The sequence below is a fragment of the Neodiprion virginianus genome, chromosome 3 (genome assembly GCF_021901495.1).
Source record: "Neodiprion virginianus isolate iyNeoVirg1 chromosome 3, iyNeoVirg1.1, whole genome shotgun sequence".
NCBI classification, from domain to species: Eukaryota; Metazoa; Arthropoda; class Insecta; order Hymenoptera; family Diprionidae; genus Neodiprion; species Neodiprion virginianus.
Window position 1 is genome coordinate 42,724,450 of NC_060879.1, and position 18,967 is coordinate 42,743,416.

At 42.3% G+C, this 18,967-nt stretch overlaps 1 protein-coding gene across 2 annotated transcripts in view; it reads left to right on the forward strand.

The window, feature by feature from the left end:
- LOC124300557 (uncharacterized) overlaps window positions 1–18,135 on the forward strand; it is a 118,298-nt gene extending 100,163 nt beyond the window's left edge. Inside the window, exons 5-8 of one of the 2 annotated variants that reach the window (XM_046754773.1) lie at window positions 7,925–8,064; window positions 10,010–10,369; window positions 12,652–13,367; window positions 14,413–18,135. In XM_046754773.1, coding sequence (XP_046610729.1) covers window positions 7,925–8,064; window positions 10,010–10,369; window positions 12,652–13,367; window positions 14,413–14,740 — 1,544 coding nt within the window. In that variant the 3' untranslated portion in view covers window positions 14,741–18,135. The remainder of the gene's footprint in view (window positions 1–7,924; window positions 8,065–10,009; window positions 10,370–12,651; window positions 13,368–14,412) is intronic. The other variant, XM_046754774.1, reaches the window with a different exon arrangement.
- The last annotated feature ends 832 nt before the right edge of the window (window positions 18,136–18,967 follow it).

Below are 18,967 nucleotides of genomic sequence, written 5' to 3' on the forward strand. Positions count from 1 at the left end.
ACGTTGGCCGAATTTCAAATTTCTCATATTCAAATAGGTCGCGTCTTGGGGTGGTTAGATATCCCCTTCTCCGGCCGTGGCCCCTGCGAAACTACGTGCACGACCGATGCAAGAAGCTGACGGCATTCCTTATTCGAAGCTTCGATTCAGGAATGATCGCTTCCCGGTACACGGTTTGGAAAAGACCTGTAGATGGAAAGGAAAAGCGGCGCTCTGCACGCAGAAGCGGTCAGTATTCTTGGCCGCCGCGCTCACCATACATCACTGCCAACCCTGCGGCCAGCCAAGGGTGCAAATTCTAAATTGACCCGATGTATGCCACTGCCAAATGGAGTTTCGGGGCTCCGCGATGGATGGTGCCAATATACACATGCATTTACCCACCTATACCTATACACATACGCCTTGTTTTATATGCATAGCCCCATTTCCTTATCGGAAATTTACTGCTGAGATTGTGACAACTGGATAAAGCGCCGACAAAACACCCCCGCCTTCGATGCGGTTGCCACCATCATTTTATTTCATTGATTTATCGTTCACTCGTTGTCCAACTTCATCAAGGGCGTTTGCCAGTAATAATCAGCGGAGAGACAGCAACGGTTGCGAAATGGAGTGATAATCGTTTGTGAAAAATCCAGCCGAGAATTACGTTCTCCCGTGCATCCCGCTGGGTCAGTTCGCAATAAACACTCGCTATCCTGCATTGGTTGAGTATTCTTATACGGAACAAAATGTATTTGGACAATTTTGAAATTGTGATCGACTGATCCTCAAGAATTCAAAAATATGTCAGTGCAGGTTACGAACTGTACTATACAGGTGGATGCTTACGAAAGTTTGAAGCACCTTATATTTCGTTAGTGTAAAAATTGTAGAACCGTATACCGCTGCGATAGAATTAGTTTCGAATGCGACAATTTTCCAAGTTTATGCATCAAATTTCACCATCAGCCTCTTCTTTTGTAATAATTTGACAGGGTCTTTTTTAATTTGTGGCCAGTCGGGGTCTAGAGGCACAAGCTTTCTGGACAGTACATCCGGGATGCCTTTTTCCAAGGCGCAGGAAACACATACGTAAATATCCGGAACCTTGACAGGAACTCCTGAACGCGTGCCCGCGGCGGCTGTGGGAAAGGTGAATCAAGCAGCGGGCCTTAGTTTGCCGCCAAACCGGCACGCGACCAAGACCCCCCTTGCCGTTAACTCCCGTATCTAGCTCTCTCTCTCTCTCTCTCTCTCTCTCTCTCTCTCTCTCTCTCTCTCTCTCTCTCTCTCTCTCTCTCTCTCTCTCTCTCTCTCTCTCTCTCTCTCTCTCTCTCTCTCTCTCTCTCTCTCTCTCTCTCTCTCTCTCTCTCTCTCTCTCTCTCTCTCTCTCTCTCTCTCTCTCTCTCTCTCCCTCCCTCTCTCAGCTATCCCCTCGCAGGCATAAAAGCCTCCCTTTTCCTACTTCTTTTTCTCTCTTTCCGGTTTTCATCCAGTTCATCTGCACCCCTTCGCCACCCCTTATATGAAGATACATTATAAACGAATGTTCCGTTATTTTTGGGCAGGGGCTAAACATGGTACCTCGTATGTTACATCACCCCAACGATGCCCAGACTTCCATCATTTTGATTCACTTACTTGCTTTTTCTCCTTTTTCTTAACGGTAATCGCTTCCTTGTCGCTTGTTGTCACCGATACATATTGCACTTCCTGACCCTGTTTGTCAGGTTGAGGAAAACCCGGCTTGTACATTTTCATACTGCGTGCGAGCGATCGACATTGCACTGTTGGATTAACGTAACCAATTGGTGAAAACTCGTATGCTGAATAAAGACTGACAACAGGTGAGATAGTTTTGACGGTAAATCCAATTCTACTTGAAAAAGACACTAAGCATTGGGTAACTCGCGTCCATCGAAATTTCTCTCTGTCATGTCTAATAAAATTCCTCAAATATGACCGTTAGGAAAATTCACGAAATCCCAGAAACCTGCATGGAACGCAGGGCTTGGTGGTCGATCGAGGAAACGATCGAAATGTAGATCTAAATAGCTCCTGCATGTACCGTTATACGGATCGAACGCCTGTTTCAAGAGTGAACCTATTAAACTGTATACCAACGAACAGACGTATACATATTCTACGCACACGTATTACACACAGGTACCCAGTATAGGGTGGCCACGTAGGTGTCAATGTTGTTGGTGCGGAGGTGGCGGTTAGGTGTTTGCGCCGGTGTGTAGTTCTTCGACACAATGGCCAACCAGTGTGCCTACTGCATCTGCCTGTTGCCGCCGCGCGTTTCTGCCTCGTTCCAGCAGCTTTGCAGCCTCGTGCCGTGAATTGGTTTCTCGCACCGAAGGCGGGGAAACGTTGAGAAATACATTAATAATCACACGGGGGGGGGGGGGATGAAGCACGAAGGCAAGACCATCGTCGATGGTGATCCACGATCCAGTTAAGCGCAGCGTTCGCTTAACTAGCTGCAGGGGATATCTATCGGCCGTTTGACAATTTTTTGTAATTTACTGCGTCACCGTTCTCTCACTTTGCCGCCTCAAAACTGCAGTCTTAGACGAGTAAAGCTGCTGAATTTAAGTCTGCCGGCCCAGCTGCGACGATGAGAAGTGAAACTAGTCGGAAGAAGAGTTTTTTCGCAATACTTTTCATCAACATATAAAGGAAAGACTCTGTCGGTCCGTTCAACAAACTTTCGTGATAATTTTGCAAACGGTCGGGTGAATAATCAGCTACTGATAGGACTTGGCAGCCAAATTAAAAAGTTTTTTTTTTTTTTTTTTTTTAATTACAATTTTTTTTGTCTGGAAAACAAAAAATTTGTCATTATTTTTAAATACACCCACAAATTGTAAAAGAACCTGATCGTTTATTTAGAAAAACTAATGAGGGGAAAAAATTATACGTTTGTTGGTAATAGGATTGAAAGTCGATTTATTTCAGGTAGAACTGGAAGTTAAAATTGAACGGAATGTGGCAATTTTTCAAGCCCATCATTTCGATGAAAAATTACGTAAGCTTTAGATTTTGTCATCAAGCCGTTTCCGGGATCATTGCGGGAATTTGTCGGATAGACCGAGAGACCGACACACATATCGACATTTTTCTAAAAACCTGTTATTCGAATTCTAGAGGTACGAAAACGTTAAGATTCGTTTAAATTAGAAAAAGTGATTTTCGACAGAAACTAATACTCTTCTTCTTATATCACCAAAGCCGATGAAAAGCAAAAAGAAAAAACAAATACGTCCCGTGGAATATCCTACCGCAGATAATTATGCGAGGCAGATCAAAGTTTTCGTGATATTTATGAGTATGTATACAAGGCATGCGTGCGTGGCATGTGTGAAGGAATTAACAGTCTTCAGTGTCTGATTGTTACCACTTCTGAAAAAACTATGATGTTGGCTACCTGATGAGATGTCATTACGAAACTCCCTGATAATCAATTCAGAATCGTGATGCAAGAAACCGAAACACATTTCCCCGCAATATTTGCGATTGTCGGTAAGCGGACTTCAGTGTTGGGCAAAATTGTAATAAAAAATTAACAATTACAAATCACTAAGGATAATTTTTAATGACATCAAATTCCATTGAAATTATTTTCAGTAATAATAATTGAATCGGAGTTCAGTGAAATTACTTTTAATAATTGTAATTGACTCAGAGTCCATCGAAATTATTTCCAGTAATTGTAATTGAATTGGATTTCATTAAAATTACATTGAGTAATTTGAATTTAATCAAAGTTTATCAAAATTACTTTCAGTGATTGGAATTTAATCAGAAATCATTTCAATTATCCTCAGTGATTGTAATTAAATCAGACATTATTAAAATTCTTTTGAGTAATTGTAAACCACACGATGTGGTCCAATTGAATTTTTTTCTCTAACGTTATTCCTGTGAAATAATAACAAATAGACAAATAAATTTACTCCGTTTTTGGAGTATTCAAATGGTGTGATCGGAACGAGTCTTTTACAGTCAATATGTGAATGGGCTATGGTTACCAAAGTTTTTTGGGTAGCTGATCAAGGATTTCACATTACTTTGAAAAATTAATTTGTTTAAATAATTTGCTTGACCAGTCAATGTGAATATGTAAGCTCCATGAAGTTCCCGATGTTTTCGGAATTTGAAATTATGTTGAGAATTCGACATTACGTTTCCAAAGGTAATTTGTTTAAATAAATTGTGAAAAACAATTGAAATTTGAAAAAAAAACATAATCATTTCCATTAATTGTAATGGATAACAGAAAAATTACAATTGTTCCAAGTAATTGTAATTAATAGCAAAAAAATTACAATTTTTCCAAGTAATTTTAATTGACAACAAAAAAATTACAATTATTTCGAGTAATTGTAGTTGATAATCATAAAATTACAATTGTTTATACTAACTGTAATTGATAAATCAAAATTAATAATTATTTCCCGCAATTGTAATTAGTTACTAAATATTACAGTTATTCACAGTAATTGTAATTTACGGGTAATGAAATGACGAAAGTAATTTCTGCTGCCCAATCCTGGCGGACTTGAGCCATATGCCTGTTCCATCACCTATCGACCGCGCCCGTTAGATCGCGGATTTCTCTCAAAAATGTCCGTCTGCGACTTGCCGCAAATCTATACAAGTCGAGGCTCGGAGTAGAGCGAGACACGACGAAGAATAAAGCCGTTTCCAACGGTTTTTCTACCTCATCATATCTTCATCGTTACACCTGGTAAAAAGAAAAATATCCATTCAACGTTCACACTGACGCCCATGCGTTGAAATGTATGTGAAGGTCTGCCAACACATTTGTAATTGATTCTGATTTTCTCCCACGGACGCGCGCATTGCGTAAGTACTACGAAAATTTCTACGAAGGGTATAAATTCTGGGCTAGGAGAAAATCTTTCATCCGATAGGATCCATGCAGAAATCCTTGCGATTCTATCCTAAACGAATGGTTGCGGAAAAGTGTGCGACTGTGAAAAAAAGGTCCGTGATTGAATGTGAAAGTGAAGATGACGAATTTTTTTTAAATATCTGAAATAGAAAGAGAGAGAGAGAGCTAGTGGGTTCTCACCCGTTTCTCACGAAATCTGTGAGGAAAATGAAAAAAGTATAGAAAAAAATTTGGGGAATGAAAGGAGGGAAGGCAGACAGGACGAAAAAGCGTACGTTACCGTAATTCTAAAAAGGTGCAGCGCTTGTGATGCAAATTTCGCGTTATACCTGCTCCCTACTTCTGCTTTTGATGTTCCTCCTGTAGAATCATGTTATAGGCAGAACCTCGAAAATCGTACGTAACCGGCCCTTCTGTCAACCCACCCGAACTATCCACGTTAGCCACCCTACCATGGCCATTCTGCCGGCAGGGCTCAAGCTATCGGCCCATACCTAGCTCGACTAGTTAATGCACTTTTGGGAAACATACCTGTGCAGCCTGGCCACGTAGCACAGCGGCGGTTTCTTTTTTTTTTTTTTTACGATTTTTCGGGGGAATCTGCCAGGTAGGAAAGCGGAAAAGGGAGAAGGGAAAAAAGCGAAGAAAAAAATCTTTCACGAATATACACGGATGTTGCCCCAAAACCGTCGCTGCCGCTGCTGCGCCGCCGTAACGGCCCTGCAGGTTCGCTCTTACACCCTCGTCCTGAGAAGATCTAGCAAACTCGCCCGTATAATTTTTACCTGTCAACGTTTTGTGGGGATAGGCCGCGGACACAACGCATAGCATACTTGCTTTTCGACGATGTACGCACGTGTGAATATCCTAGTTACAAGTCATTCCTCCATCTTTCCACCAGAGTATACCGCACCGAGGTATTCCTTTCTTTGTCTCGCCTTAATTTCTGTAATTACATTTCGTCCCTGATCGCGAGGCAAAGTGATTGTCTGCTATCTACTTATACTGAAATTTCACGTCGCTTGATTTAAATACGTATACCTATCGTTACACACACATTAGCCGTGTGACGTAGGACTTCGACAGTACGATAGAACCTCGTTTATCGGAGTTAATATGAGGAGAGGCTACCTCGGATGGGTGAAATCTCGGGTAATACGGTAAACAATTATGAAACGTAACATTGTTTGAAAAGACGTACAATCGTGAAAACGTGACGTCCGTTTTATTCGAGTATTTAGTTTTTATCTGAATATGCGCGGATAATATCGGTTAATGCGGAGGGCTCGGACGAGTTGGATGCCTCGGATAACTATGAAATATTCGGTTGAAGAGCTTTTTGAAACTTTCTCGTATCCATCGCTCTCGGCGAATCTTGATAGTTTTTGACACGTTTGCTGTTGCTGTCAGTTCATAGATAGGTATTGTACCTACCTACTAGATTACACGACTGTGGCATAACCATGTGTACAAGTATTGATCTTTGCTCCATTTGCAATGTCTCGACTCTGCTGGCACATGAGAATTCTTAACCAACTCTATGCAATTTATCATGCGATTTTACCCCTCTTATGCGTACAACCGCTTTGTTTCGATATAACACATTGCTAGATATTCATCATAGTGTGAAAATCAGCTTCTTTCTTTCTCCTCATTAATTTCCTAATGATCACACGCAGATATCATACGCACGGTTTGACCCTGCATTCCAACACCTGAATGGCACCGATGGCGGTTGACTATGATATTATACATAAACGCACAGTAGCATAAGCGGTAAACACCCATCTGAATGTATAGTGGTACGACATAGGCATATCGGTGGGCAAAGAGTAAGCCCGGTTTGCAACGTTGCACGAAATATGTATACATATATAAGGGCGCAGAGAAGGCATTCCGCGGTGATGATCGATGTTTGAAGGGTAGTTTTTTAAAGGCTAAACGAAGGGGGAGAGTTGGGGCTGGGAGGAAAGGAGACGAGAAATGGGGAGAGGGGGAGGGGTAGGGGGGTGAAAGAGGCCTAATCGCGTTTCGCCATCTAAAGGGTTCGCCGCTCTATCCAACCAATGGGGCAACCCGGAGATGATTTTGAGCCCTGTCCAATCACCGACGAGCGTATCTTCAACCGCCGAGAAAGACGCGGCAACCGCGCCAGTTGAGGTGGGGAAGAAAGGTTTTTCATACTTGGTGGGGGGAAATGGAAACCCTTAGGGCCAAGCCATCCGCTGGGATACGCAGCGTTGCGTCATGCCCTCAATCGGCTGACGCACGCCGCACGATCAACTGCACCGTCGTCCGTCTCGATACCAGATTTCCAAATTCCAACCCCACGGCCTGACCTAGTGCGCCTGAATTTTCATCGTTACCGAATAACGTATCAATTTTGGTTTCGTGAAATAATCGGATTCGTTTTTTACTTAACGGAAGGAGGAGGGAAACAAAGATCACGATAGGATGGGAAATAAAATGCCCGATTTATCAGTATCCTTGTACAGTTTTCTCTGTGTTTCGTTTTTCTCTATCGGACAATCGAATTCGAGTACATAATATGAAAATCAAGTGACGGGGTGAATTTTCATGTCACCTAAGAACGGGGTTGTTTGGTGGTGTTTTTATTTTTTCCAGTTTTCAATTTGTCGCTGCTCTCCAGGGCTTAAACGGCTTCCAAATGTGATTTTGAGAAAACGAAAGGTACGGGAAACCAGAGAGAGAGAAAGAAACAAACTGTTGAAAAGTGCCTCGTGTTTGGAGGATGGTTTTCCTCGAAAAGTCGAGAATGATATTCGCCGATATTCGTTTGCGCGCAACGAGTACGCCTACGCACAAAACGCAACATACACCAACTCGTTTCCGGCGGAAGCTACGGGCTCAGAACAACAACAATTGTACGGATTATTGTGTTACGCGTATTCTGTCGTGATTGAAAATTTCAATTGCAATCCCCTACTTTTTCTGCGATCGTCGACAGGCCGTAACTCGTGACCACAGTTATTTCACTGAACGCGTTGTTTGCAGATGCCGATCTTCACGGTGACGTCGACGGACCGGATCTAAGCGGGGACGATCGAAGCATCGACAGCGATGTTCGCGACGTTCACGAGTCTGCCAACCTTGATCAAGACTCCCTTGACTCTGACCGCGAGGCCCTTAATTTGGTAAGTCATCCAAGTATTTACAACAGTTTTATCATTACTTCATGTTTTTTCCCCGCTTTTCTCCCTTCGTTCCACGGGACTTGGGCGATGCACGTATCTGATTTAGCAGGCGTAAATCATGACAAGGCTGTACCTAATAATTATAATGACGATTCACTATATGATATTTTTTTTTTTTTTTTTTCAATTTCTTGCAACAAACCCGACTATGATAATTATATCACGTATACGGAAAGATCCCGTTCCCGCAAGTTGTAATTTAACCGGCATAATTTGATAAAATATTCGCTTCCCCTATAGCCGGTCTGAGTACTCGGGATGTGGACAATATTATGTCCGTGATACAGTTTCAGAATTTTGAATATTGTGCCGTGAATTATCAATTCGTGCAACTTGCCATACCCAAAAAATGCCGAAAGTAATAATGTCGATATGAACAGTTGGCAAAACACGCCAAATATATGAGCGAACTCGCGAACTGTATTATTGCGAGAAATCGAAGAAACTCTGATACTCTGCGAGTATAAAAAAACCTTTTTTCACATTCGAAACCAGCCCATGGTTTCATACAACAGAACAGACGAGCAAAGCACGTCTCACGTCCGCTTATAGGTACGTATGACCAAAATCGTTGACGGGATAAATCAAACTATCCTCCAGATGTTCTATACATTTCATATCTAATGATTTATTCGTTTAAGCTATAAAATACAGGAACGTGTATTAAAGAAGGTCAGGGTGAAATTTCATATGGATACCTTCGTACCTGAGATTTTTAAAAGGACGGAATTTCATGACTCGTAATATTGGCATATTATGAGAAGTACACGAGCGATTACGAAACCATTACAAGTTGTTAATAGTGATGCCACGTACCGTTACATATTGGCTATAATCAGGCGACTATATTTGTATGACACTCGTAAGTGATCGAGCGTTATTTCGCAACCGATGGAGTTGAGGTAGTGAAAAAATTTAGTTACGATACAATGGAAAACATGCAACCTGCAAGAATCTTCCGTATTGTACATTTATACAGGCATGATTTCATCATAGTTAATTTCATGTATTACATGGTGCTAATATTGCAGAACAGCGCAGTATTCAGCGCTTTTAACCCAACAAACTACCCAGTAACAATTACATGCGAACAGGATATACGAACTTTCAAGGGTGACCAGCTTTTTCTATTTTTCGGAATTCACATAATTTCAAGCTACCTGGAACGATCGATTTCTTAATAATGGAGCAAACAGCAGCACCATAATTTCAGCCCCATTCCGTCCTAGAATTTATGAAATGTTCAAGCTGTCTCAGTATTCTGAAACAATCCTTACTTCCGAAATGCTAGTCAATAGGATAAACCTTCGTGCTGTAATACATAAAGTCAAATCATGCTTATGACACCAGTGTTGTATGACTCGAGTTACAACGCAAATGAATGAGGGTCGTGAGCACAATTAAGCGATCCAACAGGCAAAAATAAATAGGGCAGGGAAAATGCTATTTAATCTCAACACGTGTTTCTAGTTTGAAGTAAAAACCGAGACGGTTCTTACAATAATACTGATTGACGCGGTAACCGTACATGCGCAGACAAATTGTTAATGATCAAACATGCGATAGTGGATAAACAAAAGTATCAACATCAGAGTGTAAGGGTGTATAGCGGGTGTGAACATAACTACGTTACAATAACTTTTCAGAAATAGAGCTAATTTGGACGCAAAAATACTATTGAGAACGGATTCAAATTTTTTTTCTCCAAGTGTCATATGCATTTCCAACAAACTACGCGAATCGTAATTTCTTGAATCACATCTGGATCGAGTTCCTTCTGACTCTCGCCGTATAATTTCGTGAACCCGTCAGTAAGCGTAAATTGGACCCAACTGCATACCCGTAAAACTCTTTCCGACGAGCGCTAAAATCGACAATTTTTTAGGTTACGGATGTTTCGCAACGGAACAGCAGCGGAGGGACAAGCGGGAGCGCGTCATCTCCAAGTTCCGGGGTCAGCAGTCAGCTAACCGGAAGTCACGCGGGTACCAATGCCAACAACGGGACCAGCCATGGATCGGGTTCTCAGGCGGCCCTGGCCGCTCAACTCGTCGGCCAGCAAATGTTAATGCACAATTCTTTCGGGGCGCTTAGCTCGCAGGAGATCCAGGCACTGGCTTCAACCCTCCAGCAGCAGCAGCACACCCTGCAACAACAGCTACAACAATTCGCGCTCTTCCAACAGGCCAATCCGGCAACTGCTGGCCAACTTCCGGCACAGGCGCAGTTCTTTCTTAGGAATCAGGTACGCAACGACACGAGGAAAATAGATCGATTACTCGATTCAACTGAATAAGCAGCATTCTAGAGAGCCTCGCCTATTGTAACGTGAAATTTTTCGTCATAAGTAGATTTCATTAAACAACGTTCGTCGTTGGGCTCTCAAGGTATAACGTTCAGCATTTTTCATACGACGGAGCTGAAACTTGAACACCGGCACGGGACTCGAAAAGTTTTCGAAGGGTTCTTAATATTCGGCAATACAGTTACACTTGCGGTCCCTTCCGGGTGTCAAAGAAACACGAAGGGCAGAAAATTGAGCGCGTGCCAGGTACAGTGAGTTACGGAAATATTTCTCGCGTATATACACCCCTCTGGTCTTCGTCGATCCGATTTCCACGCTGATGCCTCCTCGCTCTTTATTAGGTGCCTCGCCGCGTCGCGTCGTGTCGTATTGTTGAGCACATCGACTGAGATGATCACGGTATGGGCCTAGGTTAGGGCTGCTTTGGCGATGCCCTGAATGTCACGCCTCGAATTGTAATGAATCGACAAAAGATTCCGAGACTCCATTGATCCTGGCTTGCACCCCTTTCCAATCGACGAAAGGTTCCCTCGCGAGCTCGGTGTTCTTCGGGATATAAAGCGTGACACGTTCGGAACACGCGACCCTGGACGTTCGCACCGGCTTTCGCCTTTCAAGGGCCTCTGCACGAAGGGTTGCCGCGACCTCTGTTAGGGCGCACCGCCATTAATTCTATGCCGAGCTAGAAGGTCTAGAATGCACAGAGGTGTTCGTATTAATTTTGTTGTCTAAAGGACACGCGACCACTCCTTGAAGGGTGACTCGTCAGCCGTCTACAATAATGCGGCACGCGTCAATCCGTTATCCGGTCGTTTAGTGGGGAAACCTCCAAGGTGAAAACTTTCAGGTACCGAAGGAACGAGAATAGAGTCCTGCACCGATTTGTTAGGTAGGATCCGTACTGGTGTTTCTATCGAGATGAACCTGTTCTCGTGTCAAGTGTTGCGAGAATATGAATCTTGATAAAAATATGTTACTTTCCCGGTGAACAATAGACCGTATATGCGAGAGTTGAATCGCCATTAGTCAGTGAAGAGGGGCCTCGAGTTTATCACCGATGATTATAACTAGCCTAAGATTACGAAAAATCGACTTCACTGCCAGACTGCAAGGCAATTATTGTGGAGCCCTAGGTCGCAATCGTATAAATAGTTTCGTAGAACGTTGAAACATGCAGGAAAAACAGTTTTCTCGTTTCCCTTTTCATCACCATGAAAAGGGAAGAGTCTATCGGACTGGCCGACGAACTTCCACAATGATCTTGAAAACGGCCGAGTGAAGAGTCCAAAACTGATAGAACTTGGCAGCCAAGTGAAAGGTACTAAAAAAAAAAGGTTGGAAAAAAACTGCCTGAAAACCAAAGAAATTCGTCAATAATTTTTTTAAATAAATATACAATCCAAGGGGAAAAATCATTTGTTTAAGACAAAGTAATAAGGGAAACGAGAAAAAAGTTTTGTCGGTAAAACATTGAAATTAGATTTATTTCCGGTATAGCCGGGAGTTCAAATTGTAAACGGGACTTGGCAATTTTTCATGCTCATCGTTTCGTTGTAAAATCCTGTAAGTTTCAAATTTTTCCACAGAGCCGTTTCCGAGATCATCGCGAGAGTTTGTCGAACAGACAGACAGACCGGCGTCCAGACTGACATTTTTCTAAAAACCTGTTGCTCGGAGTCCAGTGGTTCGAAAGCGTATAGATTCGTTTAAATTATAAAAAGTGATGGTTCGACCGAAACCAATACTTTTCTCATATCACCAAAGGTGATGAAGAGTAGGTAAGAAATGAACGCGTTACTGGTACAAGCGTCCGTGCTAAATGCCACCAGTATCGAAGTCACACCTTATTTGCCCGTGAATTGTACGAACGTACACGTACGTATGCGGACATTAATTCAGAGACATTTAGTTTTTGGAGCGAGTCAATCAGAATGGTAATGCAGATTCAGCCCGAGGCTCTGTGCCAAGGGAGTGAAATATGGCAATACATGGCGGGCAACCAACAGTTCTTTGTACCGCTAATCAACAATTTGTGGCTCAATCCGTACTCACCAAATCAAGTGCGGTACGATGGATTGGATTCCTTGCTTGTTGACGCTCTCGATTTTTAAAGTTGAATCAGTTTTACAATAAATAACAAATGTGCATGACTGACTGTTGAACGTTCCGCCAGTCTGCGGCCGTCGTATACGCCTGAAGTAATGTGATATTGCACGTTTTAGGTTCAGCAGGCAGTAGCGCAGGCCGCGCAACAGTTACAGGCATTACAAAAGCAGCAAACTCTACAGAATGCCGGAAGCGGTGGTGGCGGTGGAGCCGGCGGCAGCAGCGGAGGAGGAGTAAGCACTGGGCCTGGCGGCGGGGGAGGAATCGGAGTCGTAGGTGGTGGTGGAGGTGTTGGAAGTATGCGGGGTTTGACTCAGCAAAGATCGCCACCTCCGCCTGGGACCCCACCTGCCGTTAAAGGAGCACCGACGAGACTGGAGCCGTCGCCGGAGGAGACTACGGACCTCGAGGAACTCGAGCAGTTCGCGAAAACTTTCAAGCAGCGTCGAATAAAGCTGGGATTCACCCAGGGTGACGTCGGTCTGGCAATGGGAAAACTTTACGGGAACGACTTTTCCCAGACGACGATCTCAAGGTTCGAAGCGTTGAACCTTTCCTTCAAAAATATGTGCAAGCTGAAACCGTTGCTCCAGAAATGGTTAGAAGACGCGGACAATTCCCTCAACAACCCCAACTCCCTCTCGAACCCTCTGACCACCCCTGAAGCGATCGGGAGAAGACGGAAGAAGCGGACCTCGATCGAGACCAGCGTCCGCGTTGCCCTCGAGAAGGCTTTCCTTCAAAACCCAAAACCTACCTCCGAAGAAATCACCATGCTCGCCGACAGTCTTGCCATGGAGAAGGAAGTCGTCCGGGTCTGGTTCTGTAACAGGTAAACTGCAAACACTCGCGAATTCGATGAAATCAGTTCCGACTTCACTCACCGCTTAGATATTTCCCGTTGACATGTCCCCCGTGCGAGTGTAACTACGAGGTTTAGGAATTTACCGAGGAATCCGAACAAACGAAAGAAACAGTCTAACCGTTCCGTGAATTTTATACACGGTCATTTATTGAACAACGGCCTCCCAACCCTGGATTAAAAGAAAAGAGAGTAGAGTAGAGTAGAGAAGAGCAGAGCAGAGTTTATTATAGCCATGGGAAATATCCCCCAAGGCAGTCCAAGGCAAGTGAATACAAAAATTACGAGGCAAGGCGTAACTGCACATAAGGTGATACCTGAAGAATAAAGTTTAGAGAGTATGAATTCCGCAAGGCAGAGTTAGTTGAACATAAGTACAAATGAGATTACGGTAGAAATAATGATATTACTGTAATAATATAAAGAGTATAGCAAGCCATCATATAAGACTGAGGGGAAAATATCTGCAAAACATAACAGGCAGCATACTTGTACATACGTGTATAAATGGGAATAAATATAATGGATGTGATAGGTAATAGCTGGTAGGGTGTTCAATGAAATAATTTTTATTCAAAGGAGGGCAAGGATTTAACCCCAGTGGTTTCGGACAGAAGTAAAGAAAGAGAGAGAGAGAACCAAGCGGTATACGAACTGTGAGTAAAATTGGCCGCCTCGTCAGCCACACTTATAGACAGTATTCAATAAATTACGCTTTAGAATCAAAATCGGATACGCAAGATCCGTTAGACAGTCGACACCTGATCTTGCGTCAAACCCACGGCATCTCTCTCTCTCCCTCTCTCTCCCACTTTTTCTTTCTCTTTCTCTTTGGCTACCAAATCTTATAGTTGTAGCACCCCCCAGTACTCTATGGATGGTGAGGAATAACGGCCTGTATATATATATATATATATATATATATATATATATATATATATATATATATATATATAAAACACATAATAACACAACGTAAGTGGCATCGTAATTACCAAAGTGGTTTCGTTTACAGGCGACAAAAGGAGAAACGGATCAACCCCCCGACGGCTGCGATGGGCAGTCCCACGATGGCCTCCCCGGCGCCGTCTGTGTTCGCGTCGTTGGCCGGTTCGATGTCCGGGAGCCCCCTATCTCTGACAACCCACGCGACGACCCATGTCGGCTCTCACCCCCACCCCCACCCCCATCCCCATCCCCATTCCCACACTCACCCCCATCCTCACAGTCAGAGTCATGGCCACGGGCACGGCACGTCGTCCCTCGGATCACCGCTGCCCCTTGCCCTGGTCGCTACCGCTGGCGGCAGTTATCACACGACGAGTTCAAAGTCCCACGAGTGACACCAGCCCTCCCAGGCGGAGGACGCTCTCTACAATCACCAGTCCCAAAGTCAGCATTCTCATCTACACCCTCACCCACATCATCAAAACCAGAACCAGAATCATCCTTATCATCATCATCATCAGCAGCTGCAGCAGCAACAGCAGCGGCGGCAGCGACGCTTGTGCAATCTCACAGATTTTTATCAATAAATGACTATGTAGTAATATACGAAAATAACGGTGAAGGCGTCGGATACAATCGGTCGTCGGTCTAGGCGGACGACGAATGCCTGCAGTGCAACCGGGACAAAGGTGACGCGTCCAAGACGCGAATAAACGCGAAAAAACGCGAAAACTTTATTCATCAAATGCGCTTCGATTCACAGTTGCGATCGGCGGATGGTTTAATAGATACAGGACGTCTTAATCGGATGTGGGTATAGTGGCTAGTCCGTTTCCGTATTAATACCTATGTGTAGATGTATGTATGTATGTATGTATGTGTGTATGTATGTATGTATGTATGTATAGACAGCAAAAGAATTGTTCTTTTTCTGGAAAGTTGTATAGTTAAGGTTATATAGATGTATATGTAATTGTAAATATAGCTATAGCCGAACTGTGCGTAAGTAATAAGCTGAGGTATCTGTTATATATACACATATATATGTCGTACTATATATGTACATATGTATATGTATATATTAATGACAACCTACAGACGCTGACACTGAGCTGCGACAAACTGTTTGCGGTTGTGTTCCTCGCGTGTACCTACGCGGACTTATCTATTCCAGGTCTCGTACCGTCAGATTCATCTCAATCTCTTAAACGGAACCAGATCAATTTCGGCAGAGTGAACCACTTGTACCGGCACAAACATACATGCAAGCACTCCGAGCATAACTTGCAAACCTGTAATTCTCAGTTATTGGGGTTTCGGCGAAAGTGGAATCATACTTTGACTTACAGACTTGCTGAAATCTTGTTTTTAATACAACCATTTGTCTCAGGTTAAATTGAGACATGACATATGTTCCAGCCGAAACAAGCTGTTTCGCGTGAAACAACATTTGGATCAGAAGAATCACGTTCATCCTACAGGTACAAAAAATACGCTTCCAGTTTCGGAAATGCATTTTCAATCTGGATGCACTTTTGCGTGTGTGCAACTACTTTTGGTGATCCTGGAATTGTTCTGGTTCACCCGTAACGGACTTTGTCGTAAGAGCGATATTCGAAGACAAAATCGACTATCTTGCATTGCGTGACTCGTTTGGTAACTCACGGCTGATTCGTAATCATAGTAAAATTCGACACTCCTACAACTGAGGCTTTTTTAGGAGAAAAATCTGATCGCGCACTATTTACTTAATGCATCTGCACACTTACCGCGAGTCTCATAGGCACGTCCGAGTATAACGAATGATTGTCAATGCTAACGACTGTAATTACGTGATAACATAGATATTGTGTGAAACAAAATTGTTACTTAATAAAAGGATTCTTTTACATCAAAGTACGATTATCATTTAATTTTCGGTCGACGTCATGCAGTGTTCTACATGTAATTGATATACGCGAGCGAAACTCATACTTATCTTTTTCTTTCTAAATAATGAAAAGGTCAAGCATATCCAAGAGCGTAATATTATAGAGAAATTGCCGGTCAATTTTTAATAATATACCGACGCGTCGGTTGTTTGTTACTGAAACTGTCGCATACATCTTAGCATCAGAGTTTCGATCCAGCCACCAATGTGGGTTGCCATACGTGAAATATGATAGGTATTGTGCATACAATCACCTGCGCTATCTTTCGTCGACAATGTAGATCTCGTATTAACGAGTGAAAGTATTGGAGTTTCCGTAACTTCGGTGAAGATGAAACCAAAATTCACAAAAAAAACTCACGTCGGTTAGTCATAATAGGAACAAGTCGACGTTAAAGTTACATCAAATTTGGAGTGCCCGTTCACAAGTAAATCCCATGCAAAATTCATTGCGCAAGCAATCGAAGAAGCACGTCGCCTACGACAGTACACATAATGTTTTGAAAGTTTCGTAACCCCAGCACGATTTCCCTGAGCTTGTTGGAATTGGAGCACAAACATTGGAATATACTCGTTATACTTGCTGTCATATATTTGAGCATCTTATCACCATTTTGGACTAATTGATTTTTTTCTTACAGCCTCTGACAGCTAAAGAAATTGTCCCCTACGAAAAATGTTGACATCCGTATTACGGAGACAGCTGCCGACGTACCTGGACTGATTTTATTTAATCGTTCACTGTTTTTCAACAGACTGATTTATTAGAGGAAACGTATTTCACAGGTGATGAACCTTCCTAACTGATTGGACGCACAGTGAGTTTGTTTTGCTGCGGAACGATGCATGCGCCTTAATGAAGCCACCAGAGTTACAGCACTCATCACAGTTTGAGCATCGTATCCCGCCACGGCCATCCCAAACGTTGTAGAAACAAATGATACCTATTTGAAGTTGGGATAATCGTAGCAGGAGACGATGCTCAACCTGGCATGAGAGCTGTAACTCCGATTGTACGATTAACAATAAGGTGCACGCATCGTTTCGCGAATAGAGAAACTCAATATATAAAAAAAGCAAGTTGGAAGACACCTGCACACGTGATCCAAGTTTGCGAAATAACTATTACACGCGCATGTTCGATAAATATACTTTCCGCTTCGATCGACCCCCCCCCACCCCGAGAAATAGCGATATTGATTATATTCATTCCATAACAGTTAAGATGGACCTTTATTGATTTACATGTTCGGCTTCTGAAACACACGTTTAGACATAGCATATTCGCAGGTTTAATTTCACGAAACCGTCCACCCGTGACGGTGTTTGGTAATTTATTGTTAATTATGAAAAACGAACTGAAATAAAAAAAATAAAAATAAATGACTATTCCTAGAGGACGAAATCAAATATAAATTGACAGTGAGATTCATAAACTGTTCCAGAACAATAACGTTCATTGCTTGCGAATACTTAATAAGGCAATACTTATTTGCCGAGTATCCTGGGCCTAACTTTCTTCCTAATAGGTATAATTACGGCATAGAATGAAAAGAAACGTACTTCAGGTTTGATGTAGTAGCCAAGTCGTAATACTGGTATCATATTAATAGAAAAATTCACACAGTCAATCCAATTACAATATACCATCTCAGTTGTTAAGGCTAATCATGAAAACAAGCTAATTGCGAGTAATGGAACGGCAATAAACAATGAAGTGCATTCAGTGGCGTATCGGATGAAAATAACTCATATAGCAAGTACTGAAATTGCGCCCCTGCCTGAAAATCTGATATCCTAAGACCGTCAAGGGAAAGGTCCGGTTCACTTTCTAGCTATGAAAAATAATGGCCCTAGAAGACGCATGAATTTTCTTCTTTTTTTTTTTACTTCACCTGATCTTACATCAAAAAAGTACCCGGTGATTGAAAAAAATTAAAAATTTTTGTTGAAGTATTCGTATTTCATTTACTTTGTTCATATTTTTCATCAACCCATTGAAGCCCAGGAAAAAGCTGGATCGGGTAGCAGGAAACTAACTATATTCCGTTCATAGCAAAATGGAAACATAAAATATACGTATCTATTTTTTCTTAATTTACTTGCAGTTGTTGGAACCCACCGATTCTACGGGAAAAATGATGACGAAAACCTATGTGACATTTTCTCGTCAGGGTACAATTTGTTAACGTAACACTTGTTATGATGGAAATTATGGAGAATTGTAAATTTGTTCAGCATGATTTTACACTAACAAACTGAACTCTAACAAATAAATGTTACATAGGTTTTCTTCGTCATTTTTCTCGTGAAATCGATTGGTGCAGTCAGTTTCTCAAAATGACGACCTTCAGTATAATTTATTCAAATAATTTTCAAACAATTCCAAATGACACAAGAAAAAATGCCCATATTTTATTTTTCCATTTTGCTATGAATGGGATGGTTAGTTTGATGCTATCTGACCCCGTTTTTTCCTGGGCTTTAATGGGTTAATGCATTGAATAGTTATGTAATACATTATCTAATGAAAAATATCATCAAAGAAGTACCCTGCGAATATAAAAAAATTACGAAATTTTTGGTGGATTATTTATAATTCATTTACTTCACACCTATTCCCCGTTGAATAATGCATTATGGATTTAATGAGATATATACACCAAGTAAATAAACTATAAATAATCCACCA